This window comes from Nelumbo lutea, chromosome 1, assembly GCF_056320005.1.
Source record: "Nelumbo lutea isolate HS-2025 chromosome 1, American lotus-T2T, whole genome shotgun sequence".
Lineage (NCBI taxonomy): Eukaryota > Viridiplantae > Streptophyta > Magnoliopsida > Proteales > Nelumbonaceae > Nelumbo > Nelumbo lutea.
Genome location: NC_142684.1, coordinates 180,881,101 through 180,907,728, shown reverse-complemented (window position 1 = coordinate 180,907,728; position 26,628 = coordinate 180,881,101). Strand labels below are relative to the sequence as shown.

Here is a 26,628-nt window from a genome sequence, read left to right as displayed (position 1 = left end):
CCCCCAAATCTTAATGTCGGGTCAACCGGGAAAGGGCTAAACGGGTTTGGGCATACTACGGACAAATCATTGTCTTTATACTTTCTCCTATATGCAGAGTTGGCCGAAATCCCTGCCTGCAGCTGCAGTGCTGCAATACGCTTTGCAGAGAAATGGCTATCCTACTCTCCCCTGCATCATATCTCTCGACAACAACCACTACCCTGAGGTTTAAGCTCCCCAATAATGGCGGCGACGGGAGAGGAGGAGACCCATCAACGAGTCGTTTATTTACTGGTAAGTTATCCAAGTTATCCCGCTAATGTCCCTTGTCTCACATTTCCATTGTTCTTATTTGTTTCAACCAAAAGATTTAAAGCCAATCCATAAACATTAACCTCCTATCAGGCGTGAGGAGGAAGGAGAGCAACAACAGAAGGTCTTCTTGGCAGCTATGTTGTTCGTGGAACGGAGAAAAACGCACTTCAACAACACAGACCCAGCTCGTGAAAGGTTCGGGAAAAGGCCCTCGTTACCCAATCCTGAGTGAAGGGAGAGATGAAGATGAGAGCCTTGGCCATGTCTGTCCTGGCTGTGGAGTTTTTATGCAAGATAAAGACCCAAATCTCCCCGGTTTCTTCCAGAAAAGGAGGGCCCCTCAGAAAGAAACAGCTGAAGACGAAGACGAGGAGGCTTTTTCGGATCAATTCGATGATGAATTGGAAGAATTTGATGAAGGGGAGGACGAGGAAGAGTTATCAGAAGGGTTCCAGAGTAAACTTGAAAGAAGCGATGAAGAAGGAGATGAATTGGAGAAGGATGATGGGATTGATTGGAGCTCTGACGATTGGGAATTTGAAATTGAAGATGAAGACGAGAAGCGGAAGAAGGAGTTGGACGGGTTTGCGCCTGCTGGAGTTGGGTATGGCAACATTACTGAAGAGACGTTGAGGAAGGTAAAAAAGCAGAAGGTTTCAAAAGCTGAGAAGAAGCGGAAGGCTAGAGAAGCTCTCAGAAACGAAGAAGTAGTGGCTACTGTTTGTGCTCGGTGCCATTCGTTAAGAAATTATGGGCAGGTGAAGAACCAGAAAGCAGAGAACTTGATACCTGATTTCGACTTTGAGCGATTGATAACCACTCGGTTGATGAAAACCTCCAGTACCTCCGATGCTGCAGTTGTAGTTATGGTGGTTGATTGCGTTGATTTTGATGGTTCGTTCCCCAAACGGGCAGCAAAATCATTGTTCAAGGCATTGGAAGGAAGCAAGAAGGACCCAAAGCTCGGCAAGAACTTACCGAAGCTAGTCCTGGTCGCAACAAAGGTCGATCTTCTTCCGTCTCAGGTTTCACCGTCAAGATTAGATAGGTGGGTTCGAAATCGTGCTAAGGCTGGAGGGGCACCCAAATTAAGTGGTGTTTATCTGGTCAGTGCACGTAAGGATCTTGGTGTTAGGAATTTGTTGTCATTCATCAAAGAGTTGGCAGGCCCTCGAGGGAATGTATGGGTGATTGGGGCTCAGAATGCAGGTAAATCTACTCTTATTAATGCATTTGCCAAGAAAGAAGGTGCAAAGGTTACAAAGCTAACTGAAGCTGCGGTTCCTGGCACAACGCTTGGGATCATAAGAATTCGAGGGATTTTACCTGCCAAAGCAAAGATGTATGACACTCCTGGCCTCCTGCATCCATATTTGATGTCGATGAGATTGAACAGGGAGGAGCAGAAGATGGTTGAGGTCCGGAAGGAGCTGCAGCCTCGAACTTACCGGATAAAGGCAAGTTTATCCACCAGGTCCACCACTTTATGTTTTTCTTTTGCTTTTGCAACGAATTTTACTCCTTTGCTATAGTAGTGCAAACTGCAGCTAACTGATTGGACCTACTATAATCAATTGAGGTTCTGATCTGCTGATGATAATGAGCAATCTATAACATTGTTTGTTGAAGCCAATATGAGTGTGCAAGCTGAAGCAAAAGAGGGGGGGGGTGGGAAGAAGAAGTCAACTTTTTCTCGTTAGAAAGATAGCTAACTAGATCACTAACATTTAGGGTCCAAACATCCTTGGTTTTAAGTTGTGGTCTTCTTATTTAAGCTACTTGGCCCTTTTGTACCATGTTATTTTATCACTGATGGATATGTAATGAAATATTAGAGTTAAACGTCATATTAAAGCACCAAAGGGAAGTACAAAGCAGTGTCCATCACTGACTTCTACATAGAATCAAAGAGCTAAAGTAAAAACAATAATCAGCACTAGTTCAACAGCTCCCAAAAGAGACCCTTTTTATCTACTCCTCAAGCAAGACTATCAGCCAATACATCATTAGATCTTGGAATCTGGTTGAATGAGAGGCCAAGTACCTTGCATTTCTAATGCATGTCTTACACCCAAAGCCCATCCTCAGATGAATGCATCCAGCTAATTATAACTTGATTGTAGTCTAAATACTCCAAACCCTACTTGAATGTAGGGTTTAGACTACGTGAATGCCTTATACCCAAGGTCCCACTCTTCTACTTGAGTGCAGTCTAAACCCTACGCAAACCCACCTTTAAGCCTTCAAGAATAGGGGTCAATTATGCCTTTATTTTATTCCCTTCACCCATATGTCCTGAATATATTAAAATGGTATCCCCTTTTGATCTTCTATAGCAACATCCAAACCCAATATGCCCAGGGCAGGTTGCCTAGTGTAGTCATCAAAGTTTACTTGGCTTTTCCCATCATTTGAGTCTGGAGGTTCCCATTCCTGAAGTACATGTTGCATGGGTGTAGCAAAGCTGGCCGCCTGGCCATTGGTTGCCATCCTTTGGTGATTGCATCTGCTGACACCCCATGAAATTCTTTGCTTGTGAGTTCTTAAGTTTGATCATGGTGGAATTGACGTTGTTGTTGAGATAGATGGGGGTTCTTGTTATTTTTTTTCCTTTGGGTGTTATTCCTTATCACCTATTTTTATGCCCTCTTTCTCTTTGAATGAATTTTATCTTTAGTACAATAGAAATCAGATCATTGAAAAAGTATTTTTGACAAAGTAAAAAATGAGTTTGGAGGAAACAGTAGTGGAGGGATGATGGTTGCATCTGCAAATTAAGTTACATAGTTCTCTAAATTGTTTAGCATATTTAGCATTAACTATTTTTTCCCAAGGTTGAACATTACATTGTGAGCATCCTTTTCCTTTCATGGGCAAGGTCTGAAGTCTCTACCTAGGCAAATTAGCTTAGTTCTTTGTCAACATTTACTGTTTTCCTTTCTTATTATCTACTTGAATATTTTCATTTGGTTTTCTTACTCTTTAAGATTGTATCACTTTTTATGATTCTACTGGTGAATATCTCCAATACTTTTGTTAAGCTTTAGTCAGATCTGCAACTAATTCTTATCATAGAAAAAAGATGTGCCCACTGGTTCAAATGCTTCTGGTTGGAGGAGAGAATAGCAAGAACCTTCCAAGATAAAACAATGAAGCCAAATTCCATCGTTGAGGTGGTCACAATAAGAACAGAGAATTGGACATCTATGAGAGAAGAATTTGAAGAGGTTTGCATCTATCAATGTTTTAAAACATGGAGGTGTGTCATGAGGCATTCCACTACCTGGAGGCGTGAGGCATAGTTCAGAATGTAAGAGGAGGGTGGGGTGAGGAAAAAGAGGAAGGAGGATCTCATCTATTTATTTTATTTTATTTTATTTTGTGAAAGATGCCTCATATTGAGAAGAATGAAGATGCATAACACTAGTTGACTTTTCTTTTCTTTTTCTCTTTTTTTCTTCTCTTTATTTTTTTTTTCTTTTTCTTTCCCTCCTTTCTTTTTTTTCCCTGTCTTTTGTACGAGGTGTGAATGAGGCACATTAGGCATACACATCTAGCACACCTCATGCATAAGGCGTATGAGGCATCACATCTCTGGTATATGCCTCAGGGTGTTTTTGGGGCACCTTGCCTAGAGGCGAGCCTCTAGGCATATGCCTCCCATGCCTTTTAAAGCACCAGTATCTATTCCATCCTCAGAAGATGGAAGTAATAGTATCTTTTGCTTGGCCAAGTCAAGCACTACAAGGGGAATGGATTCCCCTGCCTCAAGGTCAGGGAGAATTCAATTTCAATGATAGGCAACCAAGAGGCCTTGAGGACACTTTTTGATGTCATAGAGGATAGATGATGGCAGCATATTCTGGTGTCTAGTCTCATTGGAGAAGCAACAGCAATGAGAATAAAAACTGTACCTTAGCTGCATGGTCTATGGATAATCTACTTTGTAGGCATGAAAGGCATAGAGGTTGAAGAATTTTCATCAGTTGTCATAGTCTGGATAGACTCCACATCAGAAGGTCCTTGGGAAGTGGAAAGTACACCATCATATGAGAAAAGCAACATTATTCACAATAAGGATGAAAATACCTTACTCAGCATTTCAACTGGATCCCAAGATAAGCAAACTCTCTAGCAGATGGACCAGCCAGAAGTTCTATTTCCGGTTCTTTATTACTGGCCATTCCTCTCAACTTTAGAGTAGGAAGGCTTTGTATTTTTGACTATCTTTATAAATAATGCACTCTCTTCATTAATGATAAAAAATGTGTTTCTTTTGCAGGCAGGGCAGGCAGTCCATGTTGGTGGTTTAATGCGGCTGGACTTGAATCAAGCTTCAGTACAAACCATTTATGTAACAATATGGGCATCGCCAAATGTTTCCCTTCACTTGGGAAAAATAGAAAATGCAGATGAAATCTGGAGAAAGCATGTGGGCACCAGGTTACAGGTAAAACTTTACCATCCAAATAATTAGAGATGCATCAATGGACAGCTCAAAATTGAGTTAGCTGCATTGCCACCTGATTATGAACTTCCAAAAGAATTAATCACCACAAAACAGTAGCTGTTATTGTAACAATCTGAACAATTAATACAATAACCATTAAATGGCCTCATCATGTCCTTGATCCTTAATTATTTTGAGTTGGGAGGGAGATGTGAACCTGCATCTCTGCCTCCTAAGTTCTGCTTGTGAAATTCTTTGTGCTTAGAGATCTCAACTATATTCAAACACCAACACTTACTAATGCTCCTACTCTTATGCCCTAATTTTGGCTTTTGACCCTACAAACTATCTTGTAGTCTTCGTTAGACGCTCAGATCTGCTACCCACATCTACCTGCAAGACACTGCAGTCATACATCAGGAATATCTCCTTGTTTGAATGTTATCATTCATAGGGAATGTTCCTGATGTGCGGCTGTAGTGTCTTGTGGGTAGCAGATCTGGAGTCTTTGGTTAGCTATGCGCTGTATTTTCTAATGCTCCTACTCTTATGCCCTAATTTTGGCTTTTGACCCTACAAACTATCTTGTAGTCTTCGTTAGACGCTCAGATCTGCTACCCACATCTACCTGCAAGACACTGCAGTCATACATCAGGAATATCTCCTTGTTTGAATGTTATCATTCATAGGGAATGTTCCTGATGTGCGGCTGTAGTGTCTTGTGGGTAGCAGATCTGGAGTCTTTGGTTAGCTATGCGCTGTATTTTCTAATACTTGTTACTGTACAGTTTTGTACTTATCTCCAATTAGTAGCAGTTCTGATTGCTTTATTTAATAAAATCTCTCTGGTTGGTTTAATGATAAAAGAAAACTTTTGTGAAGAATCATTCACAAAGTATTTTCGTCTTGTGCATCTTATGAAGATAGAATATATATAGTAGGTGAAGCATACAGATGCTAGAAATAAAGACTTTGTTCTCTAATATGGTTTCAAATGTTGATGGAATTTGCAAAATTTCAGTTTCATATAAAGCCACCAACACAATTATGAAAATATATTGGGCAGATTTATGTAGGCTGAAATCCCAATGAAACCTCAGAATTTCATTGAAAATATAGGACTTCGGCCATTTATTTTGCCCAAAATTTTAGATTATCAAAATAACATAAAGTCAACAATATAGACATAAAAATACTCCTACAAATATTAGTAAAACAATTGAAATTGATAAAAAAATCTCCCAAAGCTAAAAAATTTAAAACCTTGATGCAAAGAGCTCTTTTGGGATGGGCTTTCCCCTAGTTCAAGGATAACTAGTCAATTCATGGAGATGAAATGAACTGTAAGTGGAGGGACTGCCAAGTGGAGATTAGCTGGTTTTTAACAAGAGAAGATTGCCCTTGGACGGCACAGTCTTCTAACCTGAACTGTTTGTTCGGGTAGGCACCTATATTAGCAAACACTTTTTTGTAACACTACAAGGGGAGGGGCGACTAGGGGAAATCTGGTATGGGGGCACTAGGCCTGGGCGTTAATTTGTAACAAGGTGAAATTTTCTGGTTTTTGATGAAATGACAGGTTGTCGGCCTTCCATTGTTGCACATGTTCCTTCACTTTGATATATTATATTGAAAGTGGGATTTTTTATGCATTAATAAAATAATGGTTGCAGTTAATGATGATTAAGATGATTAAGATGATGATAACAATAATGGCAACAAAAATTAACCAACCAATCAACATTGTTGCCACAGAAACAATGGGACTTGCAAGTTCGATAATAATTTCCCTTTTCTTTGCCCAAGTAATAGTAATTCCTAAATGTATTTCATTTGCAACTCATTCTAACCAGCATGCATCGATCATTCTGTACTTATATATTGTTCAATTTTGTTTGTGCCAAATGCATGACATATTTCACCTCTTTGTTCAATCAGCCTCCCGGCAGTGTAGATCGGGTACCTGAACTTGGGAAATGGGAGCAGAGAGAAATTAAGGTATCTGGCAACAGCTGGGATGTGAACAGTATTGATGTTGCAGCTGCTGGGCTTGGTTGGTTTTCTTTAGGACTCAAAGGGGAGGCAACCTTGACAATAGGGACATATGATGGCATTGAGATGACAGTGCGTGAGCCATTGGTTCTTGATCGGGCACCATTCCTTGAGAGATCTGGCTTCCTACTACCCAAGGCAATATCTGATGCTATTGGCAACCAAACTAAGCTTGAAGCAGAAGCCAGGAAGAAGCTTGAAGAAGAGAGTGTTGAGGTTTAATCACTTTAAGAGATTAGAACTTCTCTTTCAGAAATTATCGTCTGAACTATGAAGGCAGAAGGAAAAAGATGCCCAACCCCATGCACCCATGTCAGCAACCAAGACAGGGAGTTAGAAAAATGTGAAGAAGCTTCAAGATGAGAGAATGGAGTCTATTCTGGAAGCAATCATTTGGAGAAACAATGCTGCTCAGTTTTTCTGCACTGTGTTCAGAATTCAAATTCTGGCCACGTTAATGAAACACCATGTTAAATGTTCCTCACCGGGTTTTCTGTGTATAGTGAAGGGAGCTATTACCCAATTCTCGTGTTAGTACCATGTCAAGAGGGGCATCAACATTACCATAAAAAGTAACTCAGATCCTGATTACACCCCAAACATGTGTATGAATTAGGTTTTGACTGGCTAGAGGGACCATCATCAACTCATACTTTTGATAATTTATGGCAAAACCTGGTTCAAATCTCTTGTTCTTCCAATTTACTTTCATGAGTCAATTTGAAATGTTCGACAATTTGATTTTATTCTTTTGATATTAGACAATTTGGCATTCCAATCAGTGTTCGAAATGTTCTACAATTTACTTTCATGAGTCAATTTTTTTGGTATTCCAATCAGTGTTTTAAAAGCACAAGGCGCAAGGGCCAATTTGTGCCTGGGGCGAAATTCAAAAGAAAATGCCAAAAAATTAAAAAATATATTAAGCATAATATTAATAAGAAATATAAACTTAAATTTTAAAATTAATGATTTAAAAAATTGATTATCTAAAATTAAAATACATAAACATAACATCTAAAGTATATTCAAATGAAATTTTAAAAATAAAATCAAACATATAAAACATTTTCAAGCATGTTAAGCTCACAATCTCTTTTTTTTAGCTAATGTGGTGTAAAACATATTATATTCAAGTAGCTAATGTGATGTAAAACATATTATTACATTCTCGATTCTACGAGTCGCCTTTGTGTCACGACACTCGAGGCAAGCCCAAACAAGTTCATGTTTGCATCTTAAATTCTTAATTTTCGCACAAAAAATAATAATTTTATATTTTTAACTGCCTTTTAAGAAAATGTTTTATTAAGATGAATGAATGGATAACACTAGCAAATAGGGGGTTCTTAGAGCCTTGGTGAGCGAGCAAAGCAAGCGGCTAAGGTGCATGGCCCAAAAAAAGTAAAAATGTACAATTTTCAAAAGTAAAAAAAAAAAAAAAAGAAAAGAAAACAGCTGCTAGGTTCAAAAAAAAATACAGTTTTCAAAAGGTGCACACCTAGGCCAAGGTGCAAGGCACATCAGGTGCACGCCTTTGAAAGTATTGAGCCTACCCTAAAATGTGCCTGTGCACCTAGGCACGCCTTTTAAATCACTAATTCCAATTTGGAAATTCCTTTGAACATAGTCAAATTGTTGTCATATTTTTAAAATTTGAGGGGTAAAATAGTTACCCAAGCATTGGAATCTTTTCAGTAGTTAGACTTAGTTTGCCATCAGCCAATACGGAATTCCTTTTGTGCTGGGGATAGAATAAAGTGGAACGAACTTCATAGAAAAACAGTACCTTGTACAAGTCAACAAACTATGTCATAATGTTTTGTATTAACTAAACTTGGAGTTTGGATAGAAAAGTTTTCACGGGTAACAGCAATATAGTATCTGGCCACAAATTGTTGGTAAATAAAAGAGCACAAGAGGATCTTCAGCAGAGTTACCAGACAACCACGGAAGTGTTCCAGCCATGCTGACTATAGGATGCCATGGTAACAATTGGAACTTGGGATAACAGTCATAACACTAGCATTTTGATGATGCTTGAAGCCAAGGTCACCCAAAAAATAAAAATAGAAAATAAAAAACTTGACACTGAGTACTCATAAACAAGAAGATATCACAACAAAGGACACATCCAATGAATCTACACATTGATTTTTCTTGTTATACTATATTTTAAAATCATTTATGTTGTTAAATATTATTTCCAGTTGCATCCCCATGCAATGATTTTTGAAGGTTGGCATTCCGGGTACCTGGAGATTCCTGATTACTTGGCACTTGTGTCAAATATCAAGGTAAAACTGCTGTCACAGGATTGACTACTGTAGATGCAACCACAACTATGATACAAGAAGATAGAAAGTTAATAAAACTTTTTTTTTATCAATGGAGTTCATAAACTTTGCAATACAGAAGTGAAACTTGAGAATGTAAAAGATCAATACACAGACATAATTATAAACATTGGAAATTTTCTATTAAAAATCAAAATCATTAAAGGTTCATTTACCAGGTATCAATGTAGACAACACTAAAAGATTTTTTAGAAGGACAACAGTCTAAAAGATTTGCAGTTGAAAAGGCTTCAATGATCAAGTGTTTGCTGAAGAATAGAGGAACTAGAATTCCTCAAAACTTCAAACCCTGGGTTAGGATGACAAATCATTTTCTTTTGAATTTTCTGACATTTTTTGGGCATTTTTGTATTTTTGTGCCTTGCACCTCAGGCGCAAATTGCCCCTGTGCTTTTTTTTGCGCCTTGCAGTTTTAAAACGCTAGTGAAGACACCTCATTCAAATAGCTTAGACACAGCTCCATAACTGTCCAGAAGCCTTGCAAAAGAGTTCGGATCTGCTCCTCACAAAGTGTGCCTCGCACAGTCACACCATCCTCACAATGCATTGCAGCCGTGCATTGGGAACATCTTCCCATGAATGGTAACATCATGTACGGGAGATGTTCTCAACGCACAGCTGTGATGCACTGTGAGGTTGGTGTGATGCACGCTCTGTAAGGAGAAGATCCAATCTCCTTGCAAATAGTTTCATATGGACCATTCATCTAGTAGCCTTGCATTGTTAATAGCACAACAGAGGCCCAGGGAAAGGTGAAGAAAGAAAGCAACCAACCCCGGCCAATAAAACTCAAACTACAACTCCCAAGATTCTTAGATTTTGAACAAGGGATAATTTACACACATTGGTTCTATTTTAGCATCATTCCTGAAAACTTGATGTTTCAATCTCTCACATAGGGCTGTTTCCAGTAGCTTGGTTTTTTGGTGGAGCTACTATGATGGGTGATACGTATGTCCAGCTTAACTAATTTAAAACTTGATAGAACAAATTTTCTAGTGTGGTCTCAGATTTGCAGTTCAATCAAGATTTATACAAGTGAATGAAGGAAACTTAGGTATTTGAATTCTATGCAAGAGAGCATGGCAATGATATCATGGTTTATTGAATTCTATGCAGCCTCTAGCTACTCGTTTTGTTCCTTGTACTGCTGCTCGTCTTTGGGACAGGGTAGACATATTCATAGAAAAAAGTTGTCAGGATTTTACTAGCTCCAGCAAGACATTGCTTCTTTTTGTCAAAGGGGGTTGAATTGAATTTTTCATTTTGCTACCTTACAAAGTATGTGGGATGAGTTTGATCACCACCAAACATAGACATGGCATGACCCAAGAGATGCAGAACTCTGTAACTTCCTTAATGAGCAAAAGAAGGCTTTTGAATTCCTCAGAACTAAGAAAGAGATAACTCAGATTCAAATCGTTGAGAAAGGGGAAAGTCCCTTCTATTGATGAGGTGTATTCCCTAGTTTTTTTATCATTAGACGTATTCCCTAGTTTGAGGTGAGGCTAGCTGGAGATCAATTATGAGAAACCCATGGGGAGAATACTGAACATGCCTCCTAGCCTGAAATATTTAGAACCATTTCAAGCTGCATGACATAGTTGTCAAGGCGCCTAGGCGACAAGGCACCCTTGGAGGCCCGCCTCACCCAGTCGCCTAGCAGTTTTGTATAGCGTCTTATAAAATACTTTTATATTGTTATTTTTTTAGATTATAATTATAAAATTGACATTATTAAACAAAAATATTTGTTTTTTGTATTTATAAACTGATTTCTTTTTATTATTTTCTTATTTGTTAGGGTTTAATCAACACAAAACATTGCTAACTGCTGTATTGAACCCTCAAAGACTTCAGAATTTGAACCAATAAAGGAAAAACTTAAAGTTTTGTCTAATCAGCACATTTCTTCCTCCACATCTCCTTCTTCTTCTTCTTCCACCTTTTCTTTTCTTCTTTTCCTATAACAAAAATAGGGGTTCAGTCCCCATATTTTTTGAACTTTCTTTTCTTTCTTCTTTTTCTTCTCATAAATATTGTTGATTTTCTAGACATAAACATGAAGTTTATAAGAAAATTATGGATAGTTATTAAGGAAAGATTATGGAACCTAGGGAACTACCTAGGATATGTATTTTTCACTTAAAAAAATCCATCGCCTAGGCGACTAGGCGACAAGGCGCCCCCCTGTCGCCTAGCCTCACCTTGGCGCCTTGAAAACTATGCTGCATGAAATCCTTCCTAGATTCAAGAAGGGGAAACTAAGCCTGTCAATGATACATGAAACTCTGTGGCCCGATCTGGCATCTGATCCAATTATCCCATATTCGGATTGTGTTTATGTAATTGAATCAGATTCGGATTTGACTCCAATCAATCCTATTAAAAACTGAATCTGATTGTATTATGATATTTATTGATTTTAATATATAAAACTTATATAATTATATTTAAAAATATAAAAAATATATTTATATATTATATTATATATTAATTTATATGTATAATAAATTAAGTATGCTATATTTACATTCAACCTATTATGTATAATAAAAGTTGAAAAGCAATTAACTTTTCAATTTTTTCTGTATTTTAAAAAATTCAGGTGTAGTCGGATTAAATTCAAATCCAATTTGATTCTGTTAGGATCAGATCAAATTCAGATGCTAGCTTGCAATGATTGGATCAGATTCGGATTTTGCTGAATCTGATCCGAATCAGATCCATTTCAGGTCTATGGGAAACAGCAGGAAAAGCCTAACATAAACATTTTTTCCTTGGAGACTCCAATGGATCACAACCCATTCCCAGTGCAGGGACCCAATCTTCTTCAACTACTTCTGGTTCATCTGCAGATTTCTTAGCTCAGGCTTTTTCTTTTATCAATAACAACATTTCATTACTTAATCACAAAAGAATTACAGAGGAAGATAAACTTTCTTATCTTCCCAAGGGAGCAAAACACTCCCAAGAACAAAAAGGAAAAATTACACTTGTGCCCAAAACATTGACTCCCTCACGACTCCTTGCTTACCTAAGGAAGATAAACTTTCTTAGCTCAGGCTATAGAAGAGATGAATCGCTCTAGTCAACTAATCACACAATTAGAAGCTAACTTCAATTGTGGTATGACTTCCTCTACGTCATTTGGTGGATAACCATGCCTTTGCACATTGCCTTTGTCTCACCTTGTCCACTTTCACTTGTGTAATGGATTCAAGTGCTTCCAACCATATGACATATATCATCTTTGTTCTATCAGATTGTAGATAGTATGGATGAAGTTAAGATTGTTGATGGTTTTTTCGCACCAGTTCCAGAAAGAGAGACATCAAACTTCATGATTATCTTACTTTGTTTTTAGTTCTCCATACAGTGTTGCATGGACACGGACATGAGAACTAGAATCTGACACATGACTGGGAGTCAAGAGGACCAAAGAACAAGGATGGAGGGACATCTATAAAAAAGTGTAAGGCTATAAGCTATTAAATAGCCCACATTTTCTTAATTCTATCATTATATACCTTTAGAAAAGGGTCTATAAGTTTGTCTTTGTCAATAACATTTTATAGGAAGTACGGTATTCATTGTATAGATTAGCTATTAATTTATGTCAATAAGAAAGGAAAAGTGTTGCATAAAAGTAATAAAGTATCTCTCAAGAATCCAAGGAGTGACAAAATCCAAAACATGTCCAACATTAGGCACTTCATCCATTTAGAAGAATAAGAGGTATCTATGTCCATTCAAGGCAGAATATAGGATTTTTTTCTTTTTTTGCTTATTTTTGCTTAACTACTAATAGGGGCAATTCTATCATTTTGTACCTATTATAAATAGTGTATAATATCAACAGAACAGGTGTGCACGCAATAATTTCTTTTCACCCCAAATATTTTCTCCGATATTTCCTCCTCTCTTCTCTACCAGAACTAAATCAACAGGAATCAGTGGCTAAAACTATTCTTCATAATCTTCTAAAATCTTTAGAGAAGACAACATATGGATTTGCACAATTGAAGATTTCATTTTATTTACTAGTGCTAAGGAGCCTAGCAAGCATAATACACATTCTAGCATCAATAGTAGCATTTGCAACTCACAATTGAAGATTTCATTTTTGCCAGTCAAGTTGCAAAACGGTTATATTGCCCCCGGCCACTTCATGCACATTGCACACTAAGTGATAGCCAACATCTTCATGTTGAATTGAACTTCCAGTTTCAAATGTTGCCACCAATTGCAGAGATGGGTTTTTTATTGGTATTTGCAGAGAGAGGAATATTGTAATTATATAATGTCATAACTTAGTCTCAATGCTAATCCCAAAAAAATGTGGATACCAAGTAATCAAACTCATTCCATATTTAGAGATGTTTTTCACATCAGTAGAAAAACCCAAACATAAACACATAGGGTTTGTTTTTCCTACATCTCCGCAACAATAAAGACACTCCTCACAAATAACAAGGGGAAACAAAGAATATTTTCTTAAATTCGCCTCACTTATTATAAATCAAAAGAAAGAATAGCCAATGCCTTGAACTTTAACTCACTCATCGACCTCTGCTTTGATTTCTCTTTGAAGCTCCTCCTTGTACTCCTCAAAAGTCCCAGGAAAAGTCTTTACAGTGCCATTTTCTACTATCCAGATTTCACTCTTCTCTTCATCCTCGCATACCCGGGATATTAACCTGGAATCATGACTGACCAAGACAACTCCACCAGTGAACTCATCCAGAGCATCAGCCAGTGCATCAATACTCTGCATGTCTAAATGATTTGTTGGCTCATCCAATAGCAAAATGTGGGGCTTTGACATGGAAATTGAAGTGAAAACTACTCGGGCTTTCTGGCCTCCTGATAATTTTGCAATAGGGGTAAGGTGGTTATGACTGGGAAGACCAAATTTCCCAAGCTTTGCACGGACAGCCTCCTGTTTGCTAAGCCCTTCTTGCTCAGGATGAAGCCGGAGAAGATATTGAACCGGGGTTTCCTCCATTGTCAACAGGTCCACAAAATGCTGTGAATATCTCCCAATTCTTAGCTTTTGACTCCTCCTTACTTCTCCCTCAGTCGGAACTAAATCACCAGCAAGAAGATTGAGTAAAGTCGATTTCCCCGCTCCATTAGGCCCCACTATAGCTACACGAGTTCCCATATCAATACCCACATCAACATTCGATAGCCTGAAATCCTCCCTGTTTGGATAACAAAAACTGACTTCAATGAGTTGCAACAGAGGCGGGGTGAGTTCGGTAGGCTCGGGAAAGTGGAATTCTACAGTGTAATCTCTCCACTTCTTTGGTGCCTCTGGAGGAGTCTCGTCCTCGTCAACTTTGCCTTTTGCCTTATTCTTCGAGGCTTCCTTGGCAGCATTGAACTTGGCTCGATCCTTGACCTTCTCCTGCTGAACCCGATTACCAGATCTCTTCGCCGCCTTCACCTGTTTGTCGTAGATCTCGAACTTCTTGTTCATCTCCTTGCGCCGTTGCTCATACCCGCTTTCAAAATCATCAAAATTTCCACGGTAAAAGTGGAGTTTTAAGTCATGAAGATGGATAATCTCATTACAGACAGTATTAAGAAAATCCCGATCGTGCGACACCACGACAAGAGTCTTCTTCCACCGGCACAAGTATTCCTCCAACCACAGAACAGCTCGAAGGTCAAGATGGTTGGTAGGTTCATCAAGCAACAGAAGGGTCGGCTGCACAAATAACGCCCTAGCCAATGAAATTCTCATTCTCCAACCACCACTAAACGACCGAGTAGCCCTGCCCTGCATATCTTTGGTGAATCCCAAACCAGCAAGAATCTTAGACGCCTGAGCCTCGGCCGCATCAGACCCCAACAACTGCAACCTCTCATACAACTCAGTCAGCTTCTCTCCTACATCATCATCGTTATCGTTGTTCTCATCTCCAGCAGAAGCCGACGAATTCTGCAGAGACGCAACCTCCTGCCGGAGCCTCACAAGCTCTTCATTCGCCGAGACAACAGCTTCCAACGCTGTCCTCTCATCACCAACAATCTCCTGTTCAACCAAAAGCACATCGATGTTCTTTGGCACCGGAATCTTCCTCCAGGCAAGAAGCTTCAACAGTGTAGATTTGCCCTTCCCATTGGGTCCAACCAGCCCATACCTCTTCCCGTGCGAAATCTTAACCGAAGCATTCTTCAAGAGCTCCTTCCCCCTCGCAGACACAGAGAAATTATCAATCGTGATATCCTTCACATTAGCATCAGCACCATCCTCGCCATCAAGGACGGAAGCACGGCTACCGATGACAACAGTGAAAGCGTCGCGGTCGTCCTTCAGAGCGTCCTGCTTGGCCTGCTCGGCGGCATGCGCAGCAAGTAAATCCTTTTTCTCTCTCTTCTTCAACTCTTTTTCGGATACTGTGATGTCAAGAGGCTTTGACTCGGGCCGGCGCTGAACGGGTTTCTTGGAGTCCTCTTCGCCGAAGCCATAGTCGGGTACATCCTCGTCTTCGTCATCAGAGGGAGGCAGATCGATGCCGTCGGTGTAAGAGGGGAGCTTAGGAGCTGCTTTTGCCTTGGGCTTGGCAGCCGAGGAAGAGGGTTTCTTGGGCTTATCGGATTTCTGGTCCATGCTGGCAAGCATGGCGGAGACGGAGAACTTCTCTTTCTTACTATCTTTGCCGGAGGAAGAGTCCTTGCTGGGTTTGCCCTTCGGTGCTGTACCAGAATCATCGGGCTTCTTCTTTCCCATCTGCAGAAGTAGAATCGATCAGATATGTTTTTGGAGCTCGGTAGAGGCTAGAGAGAAGCTGGATTTATTTTCTAGGGTTTGCTAGGATGTTTGGGCAGTTTTATATATAGGAGGTGGAAGAATTTGGAAACACTGGGAGTCCGAGTCCGAGTCTGAGAAGATTTGGAAACCTTGATCATGAACCGGACCGGGCCGGGATTCCGAGACATATGCCTAAGGCAAAGCGGGGTACCGGGTGCCCGCGCCCAGGTTATTAATAGTTCTCTCAGTTGTGGCCTTCTTTTTACAAATAGAACCGATCCTTTGGTTTTTGGAAAACTGCAACTAAAACCAATTCAGTTTCTAGCTTTTATGGATTTATATAATGCTAACGGATGGGCCCCTCCGAAATTGCAACATTTCTATTTGCTATATTATAAAAAATAATGGTTTCTTAATATAAGAAATTTGTAATTATAAGTATTCAAGTTTTGAAATTAAGACTTAAAACAAATGAGCATATGCTCGTTTTTTAAATATTGTCTCAGCAAAGCATTTCATATAAAAGAATACGATCATACAATGATAATTTTAAGTTCTACTTCATAGTTGTCCTTTGTTTTGCATCGAGAACTCCTAGTTGACCTGAACAATAGGACCGTTCAGCCTGAGAACCGTCCAGGCAATCAGTTCTATTTTACCCCAAAACCAGTCCTTGGCCAAAAATCGTTGAATCAGTCAACGACTCGTTGACTCGGGTGATCGAACTGTCTACCCGTTCAATGGCTTTGACCATTTTTTATTTTTTATTTTTAAAATTTATATTTTTATTTTTTAATTTTTGATGTTAGAACAGACCATCTGTTCGAACCGGATGGTCGAACCATCAACCTAGAAACCAGTGGCCAGAACGGTTCCGTTTCCGAGTCATTTTTTCTAGATGCCAATAATTAGACAAAATAACTTTGTAGTCATAGCCATGGGAAGGCTAGACATTGCAAGGGATTCCAAAACCTTGGAAGATAAATCCAAAGTGACCTTAAACAAAACAAAACAAAAAAAAAAAGTGGTAAATCGCAATTGGTTCCGTTTTACCCCAATCCCAGTCCCTGGCCAAAAACCATTGAATCGATTAACGACCCATTGGCCTGGGCGGTCGAATTGTCGACCCATTGACCCGTTCAATGGTTTTGACCATTTTTTATTTTTTAATTGTGAATCGTCCAGGCAACCGGTTCTGTTTTATCCTAATCCCGGTCCATGGCCAAAAACTGTTGAATCGATCAACGACCCATTGACATGGGCGGTCAAACCATCGACCCATTGACCCATTCAATGTTTTTTGGTTGTTTTTCTTTCATTTTTTAATTTTTGTTGTTAGGACAAACCGTTTGTTTGAATTGGATGGTCAAACCATCAACCCAAAAACCGGTGGCCATAACGGTTCTGTTCATTAGAGGCTAATTCATATTAGGGTCGACTGATAGGGTTTAAGCTATCAGATTCGACTGTTCATTTTCTTCTTCTTCCTCTGGTTCGAACTGCTGAAGCCACTGAGATAACATGGTATCAGAGCAGGATGTTGCTCTTTAAATCTCTGCTCGTGACTACTGCTCCTTTCTATTTGTGACTTCTTTTTCTTCTCTCTGGACTACAAATGGAGAACACAAACTCAACCTAGGTTTGAGAACACTTTGGCCTCTCTTTCTCTGCTTAGAACTTGATTGCCTTTCAAGAGAATAACTCCAGAAATAAGTGGATGGTCAACTGAAGCTCTCCATCAAGGTTGGTTATCCTTTTTTTTTGTGTTATTGGTGTTTCTGGGTTGGAAAACCCTAAAAAATCTATTTGGACTAATCAGAACTTAAAGAACTAGGTTATTTGTAGCCTTGGTTCTCGGCAAAAGGCCCAAGAATAGGTTGTGTTTACAGTGATCGAATGGTGTAAGGGTTATTGTAGTGGTTGTAGTTGATGTCCTTGGACTAGTAGTGACCTTTAAAAAGAAAAAAGGTCAGACAGACATGTACCATGTGGGACAGAGATGGTTGTGTGGTGATGCTTTTGATGTTCACCCTTTATTGAGTAGCTTCAAGAGGGCTTGCATGTGGTTAGTAAATTGCTGAATTACTGTAGTGGTGATTTATGGCTCTATGTAATTAGTAGTGGTGTGAGCAAGAACAAAAATTGTTTTTTTTTTTGGTTAGAAGGAATGGTCGAATTGCCTACATCAATTTTCTACCTTGTTGGTGTTGTATGAATGTTGGTTTACCTGTTTTTCTTAATCTGAATGGTAGTTTGTGCACAGTGGTGACTGATTGTGACTTGTTATGAACCTATCACCTGAGTTTAGAGATTGTTGTAGTGTTGCCTTGGCTGTTGTAGTATTTGGTTGGTGACTGAGAGTTATGCATTAGAGATAGCAGTGGGGGAGACATAATTGCAGCAATGGGAGGTGGTTCTAGTGATCAGAAACTGAGTGTGATGATCCCCTCCGATTATTTGGGTGTGCATATGACCTCCATTAAACTTAATGGTGAGAAATGTATGCCATGGGCCAAGTCAGGGGAAGTTTTCCTCAAAGCAAAGAGGAAAGTGAAACACGTAAAGGAAGATAAACCATCAACTGACTCTCTAGGATTTGATGACTGTGAACCAGAAGATGCTCAAATCATGACATGGTTATGGAATAGTATGGAACCCAAAGTAAGTGCCAACTTTATGTTCTTAGATACAACTAAGGACATATGGGAACATGCCAATAAGCTTTATTTTTGGTAGGATAATACTACAAGGGTATATCATCTCTATCAGGAGTATTTCGATATCCATTAAGGGAATAAAACCCTAGAAGAGTGTTATGCCAGTTTGAAGAACCTCATAAATGAACTTAATGTCTATCTTCCCCTTACTCCAGATGTTAAGGTTCAACAACAACAGAGGGAACAACTAGATGTCACTAGGTTCTTAGTGGGGTTGAAATCAGAATATGAACTAGTTAGGGCCCAAATATTGGGAGGTTCTACTCATCCTACACTTGAAGAAGTTTTTGCACGGCTTCGTAGGATTTTTTTGGGATCTATAGAGAATCCCACACAATCTGACAAATCAGCATTTGTGATAGCTAGAGGGGAAGGACATGCCTCTCGAGGAGGTCGTGGTGGTTCCATATTTGGCTGTGGTGGTAGTCGTGACTTAGGGGGAGGCTGTGGTAAAAGAAAAAGTAACTCTACAAGGAAATGTATCCATTGTGGCAGGGACGGACATTCAATGAATTTCTGTTATGATCTCCATGACCCTCATTTTACATGGGCTAATCATATAGTAGTTGGTGGGGTTGATGTCAGTGATAACCGGCAAGCAGATCTAACACCTTCCACATCTACAGCATACTACAACCACCCTTGCCCACTCAGGAATAACTTGTCTGGCATCTAAACCCTCTTCCTAGATTATTGACTCTGGAGCCTCTGATCACATGACCGGGACTCCAGGTGTGTTCTCTTCCCTCTCTGAAACTTTCGCATCTCAACTTGTTACCCTTGCCAATGGTTCCTCTTCTCCCATCTGTGGTGTTGGTAATGTTGGCACGACTTCTCTTTCTTTATCATCTGTTCTATATGTCCCTAAGTTTCCATTCAATTTTATGTCTGTTAGTAAATTAACCAAGACTCTTAATTATTCTATTACATTTTCCCTTCCTTTTGTGTTTTTTAGGATATCAAGACGGGGAAGAAGATTGGTGGGGGGCATGAGGCTTGTGGATTGTATTACATTGAAGGTGGTGGATCGTCAGTTGCACTTCAGACTTCACTCACCCCTCTATAGTGGCATTGTCGACTAGGACATCCATTTCTTAAGGCACTCAAGATACTGGTTCCGTCTTTGAGTCATTTGTTGTCTTTACAGTGTGAGTCGTGTCAGTATGGGAAACATCATCGAGTTCCCTTCAGTCTTAGAGTTGATAATCGTATGTTGAGTCATTTTGCTTTGGTTCATTCAGATGTTTGGGGTCTGATTAAAATAGTCTTATAATGGTTACAAGTATTTTGTCACTTTTAGTGATGATTGTTCAAGGATGACATGAATTTATTTAATGAAAAAATGAGTGAATTATTTTCCATTTTTCAAAAAATTCATGCTTTAATACGTACACAATTTGGTATTCCAATCAAAATTCTTCGTTCAAATAACGATCGTGAGTACTTTCTTACTTCCTTTCAACAGTATTTAGAACAACATGACATCATTCATCAAACTTCATGTGCATCCACTCCTCAACAAAATGGGGTGGCTGAACGAAAGAACTGTCATCTCCTTGAAACTGCTCGGTCTATTCTTCATCATATGAGTGTTCATAAACGATTTTGGAGTGATGTTGTACTTACTACGTGTTTTCTTATTAATCAGGTGCCTTCCTTCATTCTTTATAGTCGGTCTCTCTTTTCTATTTTGTTCCCCACCTTGTCTCCCTTTCCATTAACACCCCGCATCTTTGGTTGTGCGTGCTTTGTTCACAATTTGAGTCATAGGATAGACAAACTGGATGCACGCTCTATTAAGTGTGTCTTTTTTGGCTACTCTCGGACTCAAAAATGGTATAAGTGTTACAATCTCACTACTTGGAAGTGTTATGCCTATCCTGATGTCACCTTTTTTGAGTCTGCCCCCTTCTTCTTTGGATCTGAAGCATCAGTGTCTCCATCTTTGCTTCCTTTTCCTCTTCCAATCCGTGATCCCGTTCTGGTTGTTCCAATTGGGGTTGACCCTTCACCTCCTCCAGTGCAGATCCCTACTTAACAACCACCGATCTGGCACGTGTATACTCATCGCCAGACACCGGATCCTCCTCTAGCTTCTACCTTATTTGCGGATCCTGTTGTTGCTCCTGTTCCAAAACCTTCAAGACTTGATCTTTCCATTGCTTTACGAAAAGATAAGCGTAGTTGTACCTTTCATCCAATTTCCAATTTTATTTCAGTCTCTCGCCTTTCTGCTTCACATCGCTAGTTTGTTTCACTATTGTCATCTATTTCTATACATAAGAATGTCCAAGAGGCTCTTATCTCACCTGGGTGGTGGCAGGCAATGGGGGAGGAACTCTCTGCCCTTCAACATACTCAAATGTGGGAACACTCTACTCTTCCTCCCGGTAAGCATGTTGTGAGTTCTAAATGGGTGTATACTGTTAAATACTTGCCGGATGGTAGTGTGGAGCATCTAAAGGCCAGATTTGTTGCTAAAGGTTATTCACAGTTGTATGGGGTGGACTATATGGAGACCTTATCTCCAATGGCTAAGACTGGCTCTGTCCGTGTCTTAATTTCCCTTGTAGTTATGTATGATTGGCCCTTGTTTCAACTTGACATTAAAAATGTCTTCCTTCATGGTGACCTTATGGAGGAGGTACATATGGAGAAACCACCTGGGTTTTTTGCTCTGGGGAGGATGGTTAGGTGCGCAGATTGAAAAAGAAAAATTATGGGTTGAAACAATTGCCTCGTGCTTGGTTTGGGAAGTTTAGTGAAGTGGTGAAGAATTTTGGAATTAAACAATGCCAGGTTGACCACTCGGTGTTCAACTATGATTCAGAAGACGGAAAGATTTTATTAGTGGTCTATGTGGATGATATTGTCATAACTAGTAGTGAAAATTGGGGATCGATAAACTAAAGGTCTTTCTGCAAAACCATTTTCAAACAAAAGACCTTGGGACATTGAAGTATTTCTTGGGTATAGAAGTTGCTAGATCAAAACTAGGTGTAAACCTGTGCCAAAGAAAATATGTTCTTGATCTACTAGATGAAACAAGATTGTTAGGTGCAAAACTGGCTGAAAACTCCCATGGAGCCAAATGCTAAGTTGAGCAGTGATACATGGGAAATATTTGATGATCCTTGAAGGTATAAACGGTTAGTTGGGAAGCTGAACTATTTGACTATCACGAGACCAGACATCTCCTTTGTAGTTAGTGTGGTGAGCCAATTTATGCAGAACTCTTAGATACCTCATTGGGATGCAGTTCTTAGAATTGTAAGGTACTTGAAGGGAGCTCTAAGCTGGGTATACAGATGCAAATTGGGCAGGCTCTTTGTTTGATAGAAGATCTATTACAGGTTACTGCACATTTCTTGGAGGAAATCTTGTGACATGGAAGAGTAAGAAGCAAACGGTTGTGGCAAGGAGCAGTGCTAAAGCCAAATACGGAGCCATGACACACACTACATGTGAATTAGTATGGCTGAGGAATTTCCCACAAGAAATCAGGTTTTCCATGGATAGACCTATGAAATTGTACTGTGACAATCAAGTTGCACTCCACATCTCATCTAACCATGTTTTTCATGAGAGAACAAAGCACATAGAGATTGATTGCCACTTTGTGAGGGAGAAGGTCCTTATTGGAGAGATAAGCACAGAACGTGTGGGCCCAGGTGATCAATGGGCATATTTGTTTACAAAAGGCTTAAGCTCAGGGAGAGTGAACTATATATGTTACAAGTTGGGATTATATGACATGTATTATCCAGCTTGAAGGGGAGTGTTAGAGCTAGCCAAATAAGGGTAGATTAGTCATTTTATTTTTGTTAAGTTATGTGCTTACGTGATAGTTTTAATAGAGACTTCCTATCCCATACTTAAGTGGGGGCAGTTTAGTCTTTGTACAACTAATTAGAGGCTAATTCATATTGGGGTCGACTGGTAGGGTTTAAACTATCAAATTCAATTGTTCATTTTCTTCTTCTTCTTCCTCTGGCTCAAATTGTTGAGCCACTGAGATAACAACCTCAATCCTGGTCCCTGGCCAAAAACTGTTGAATCGATCAACAACCCATTGACCTGAGCGGTTGAGCCATCGACCCGTTCAATGATTTTGGTCATTTTTTTATTCTTTTTTTAATTTGTGTTGTCAGAACGAGCCGTCCATTTGAACAAGACGGTTGAACCGTCAACCCAAAAACCAGTGGCCAGAACGGTTCCGTTTTGTAGGTCGTATGAGTCACGCACTTGAATGGCATAACATGTATAATACTACTTAATGGACATCACACACAATTTTTTCCCCGTAATTTTTGTTGTCAGAATGGGCTGTCCATTCAAACCGCCGACCTGAATATCAGTGGCCATAACGGTTTTATAATTTTTTGCTTGTGATTTTTGTTATCAGAACAAGCCATTCATTCAAACCGAACGGTCGAACCGTCAACATGAAACCAATGGCAAAAGGGGAGACCACCCCTATATATTCTATTGACAGGGGGTATAAATGGAAGAATGAAATCAGGGTCCTTTCACAATAACATTGAACCATTCTTATTTTTATTAATGGGTAAGATATTATAAATAAATATATAATATACAATATTATTACCAAATATATATATATATATATATAATATGTAATATAAATACTATAAATATATGTAATATATAATGCATTTATATATAATATAGATGAAAAATATATTGAATTAAATATAAATATGGGTGATTGGTTTGGTTAATCATTGATTTTTTTTTTCATATTGGTTAACCCAAGGTTTTAAAAACTGAATCAAACAGGGAACCATTATGGGAACTAGTTCCCGTGTCGAATGATTCAACTATTTGGTTTGAACGAATAACCTGTTTTAACTTAAAAAGTAATAAATAAATAAAATAAAAAATGGCCAAAACGGTTGTCCTTAATAACGGTTTGAGCACTCTGATCAATGGGATGTTGATCAAATCAATAGTTTGTGGCTAAAAAACGGTTTTAAAGTGAAACGGAACTGATTACTTGTTGATTCCCAAGTATTGCAATTGAAAGTTCAAAATGCCTATCTGTCATTACCCCAAAGTTTAGGGTATTTATTTATAATCTATATAAATATATTAAGCTGAAATTTATACGTAAGAAGGCCTAAAGATGAGGGAAATGGAATTTAACAATATTTTTTGCCTTTTTTTTCATAAAATTTATAACCAATTCTTTCTCTTTTGCTTTTTTTTTTTAATTTCAAATTACAAGAATGCCACTCCCTCCTACCAACTCTCTCTTGCTTTTTTTTTTCCTTTCAAATTACAATAATGCCACTCTCTCTCTCCTACCATCTCTCTCTCCTTAAATTACAAGAATGCCACTCTCTCTAACTCAATCACTGAGGGAGACCTCAGCTCATAACCTCAGTCACTAAGGGAAATCTCGGCTAAACACCTCGACAATTGAGAGAGACCTCAGCTCGACACCTTTTCAACTAAGGGAGACCTTAGCTCGATACTTCGCGTGTTAAGGAAACCTCAACTCGACACTTTAGTAGTTGAGGGAGACCTCGATTTGGCACCTCGACAATTGAGGGAGACCTTGGCTCTGCACCTTGGCTGCTTGAAAGACCTGCAATCAAAGGTAACTGAGCTCGAACTTCTATGCTTTTGACCCAAGCCGAGCTCGAGCTTGAGCTTTAAGTCTCTAATTCGAATCAAGTTCAAGCCTAATAGTTTATGAATGAGCCCCTACAACGTAAGGCCCCCTCCGCTAGTTTATCCTTAATTTAGATGATGGTCTTCTTCACCACTAAACCAGAACCTCTTCTACCTGATGCCATCGGTGTAAGAGGGAAGCTTAGGAGCTGCTTTTGCCTTGGGCTTGGCAGCCGAGGAAGAGGGTTTCTTGGGCTTATCTTTTACCTCGTCATTACCTCTCTCTCTCTCTCTCCATCCATCACTCTTTCTCATTGTTTACATATAGAAACGACACCCAAACATATCATCGAACTTGTCATAGCTTTGTTGTATCTAACCAATCTTCACTAGTGTTTTTGTCATTATGTCTCCATTTAGGTCTTATTGCAAATATCCTGTTTCATTCTTTGCCACCAAGCACTATCAAAGAATTATGGGAGCGGTCCTTGATTGGAAGCTCGAATCAGCCCGTGTACAGGCATTGTCCCTCCATTGAGAATCCAAGCCTAAATTTTCCATCTCCTTCCTCCTTCCACCATTGATGACCGGATTGCTCCTCCCATTAGACTATAGCTCAATCCAATCAAGCCCGACTCACATTTCATACTAAACAAATCCTGGTTGACATCTGTTATGCTTCTGCTCGTTTGGGATTAAGGAGGGATAAATAGAGACATAATGAGGATTGGTTCAGTGGTTTTGTATATATTTCGGGCGAGAGGTGGAAGCTGGTGCAGAGTGACTGATTCGGTGGTACGGAGGAAGACGATGAACTGTAGCATACTGACAAGAACCAGACACTAACGACCGTTAAATTTTCATTCGTGGGTTATAATTATAAATAACGTGGTAAAATATGATTGGAGATTCCACTGTTGTGAATTCCATTAAATTGAAGAATGAAAAACGGTTCGACCTTCTGGTCGGTTTTTAGAGTGTGTTTGGTTCCATAAATTTTTATTGAAAAAACGCTTCTACCTTGGCGCCGTATCAGCATTTTGGTTAATAAACGTTTTTTTTGGTTTGAAATTATTGTTTGGTGCGAGCATTTAGTAAGAAAATATCGACAAACGTTTTTTATTGATTTTCGTGAAATGAGCCATTGGAAGTACAAACATTGGTACATTGTATCTTTTTCTAATTATGTATCTTATGATTTGAGCTTTTACGTTTTAGTCATGAAAAAATATTGGCTTTTGATAGTTTAGACCTTAAATGGTCTTACTTTGAGCAAAGAAAAGCATGCATACAATATCTTAGAACTAGTAAGTGTAATATTTAGTTGGAAGGAATACAAATACAAATGCAAATGCATACAAGGTTATGCAAAGTGCAAAACCTTGTATTTTTGTATTGTTTTGTATATAATTGTATTTATATTATTTTCAAACTGAACCTATGATTAATAGAGTGGTAATGTAAATTAGGGCTTGGCCAACTATAACTTTAAATGAACTAATCTAAATGGTCTTGGATATTAAGTATTTGGCCTGATTGGGTGAGTCTGGGCATAAAACTTGCGTTTTTTTTTTTTTTTTTTTTTTTTTTTTTTTTTTTTTTTTTTACTTTTGGGTCGGGTTCTGTTTATCCTTGGGTAAAGCGATATGGGTTGATCCAACTAACCCAACAAAGTTTAAATGTCCAGAAAAGAGGGGTGCATAAATGAAAATATTGAGACATACGGGTGAGTAAAAACACAGAGAAGTGGCAAAATCAAAATAAGGTTGCTTTGTATCAATTCATGCATAAGCTTGAAGTTAAGTCCCTTTGTTTTTGGTTGCAGATAAAAGTATTAATAGAAGCAAAAGTGAAAATGGTGGGGTGTGTAAAATGTCGTGCCTTCTTTCTTGTCTTGGATGAGGTCATGGTGGAGTTAGGTCCCTTTCTTGTCTTGATTGTCGATAAAAGTATTAGTAAAAACTTTTGATTTTATCGGCCTTATTCAACGTTTAAGTAAAAACCCCATTTTCAAAGTTTATTTTCAAGGTGAAAATAAATGTTTTTTTTTTATATAATGACTTTTTGATCAAACAAATATTTTACCAACAAAATATTTTATTTTGAAATCCAAGAATAGAAGAAAGTGACAAATAAGGAATGAAATGAGGTTGGGGGAAAAATTGATAATTTGCATATAATATATATCAATAAATATCGATTTTACATTTTGAGAACCTGTATCACACATTTCAACCATTAGATGTGGTTTGTATCATAGATCCAGGTTAGATCTGAAAATTGGTCATTAAATGCAATTATAGGTAATTTGGACTATTGAATCAACGAAATGACTCATACACATGCAAGTGAAAG

General features: G+C 38.8%; 2 protein-coding genes across 2 annotated transcripts; one reads left to right on the top strand and one right to left on the bottom strand.

Moving 5' to 3' along the window:
- Nucleotides 1-106: 106 nt before the first annotated feature.
- On the top strand, nt 107-7,577 carry BPG2 (P-loop containing nucleoside triphosphate hydrolases superfamily protein). Its single transcript, XM_088961170.1, has 4 exons — nt 107-276; nt 388-1,758; nt 4,584-4,747; nt 6,686-7,577. Exons 1-4 carry the CDS (start codon nt 153-155, stop codon nt 7,019-7,021), a joined length of 1,995 nt encoding a protein of 664 aa, XP_088817296.1. The 5' UTR covers nt 107-152; the 3' UTR covers nt 7,022-7,577.
- A 5,921-nt stretch (nt 7,578-13,498) lies between these two features.
- On the bottom strand, nt 13,499-16,040 carry ABCF4 (general control non-repressible 4). The gene has a single exon (XM_088961169.1). It carries the CDS (start codon nt 15,896-15,898, stop codon nt 13,715-13,717), a length of 2,184 nt encoding a protein of 727 aa, XP_088817295.1. The 5' UTR covers nt 15,899-16,040; the 3' UTR covers nt 13,499-13,714.
- Between the last annotated feature and the right edge of the window lie 10,588 nt (nt 16,041-26,628).

Coding starts and splice junctions, on each gene's coding strand:
- BPG2 (XM_088961170.1), top strand. CDS start 153: ATGGCTATCCTACTCTCCCCTGCATCATATCTCTCGACAACAACCACT. Junction 277..387: donor AACGAGTCGTTTATTTACTG/GTAAGTTATCCA, acceptor ACCTCCTATCAG/GCGTGAGGAGGAAGGAGAGC. Junction 1,759..4,583: donor AACTTACCGGATAAAGGCAA/GTTTATCCACCA, acceptor TTTTGCAGGCAG/GGCAGGCAGTCCATGTTGGT.
- ABCF4 (XM_088961169.1), bottom strand. CDS start 15,898: ATGGGAAAGAAGAAGCCCGATGATTCTGGTACAGCACCGAAGGGCAAA.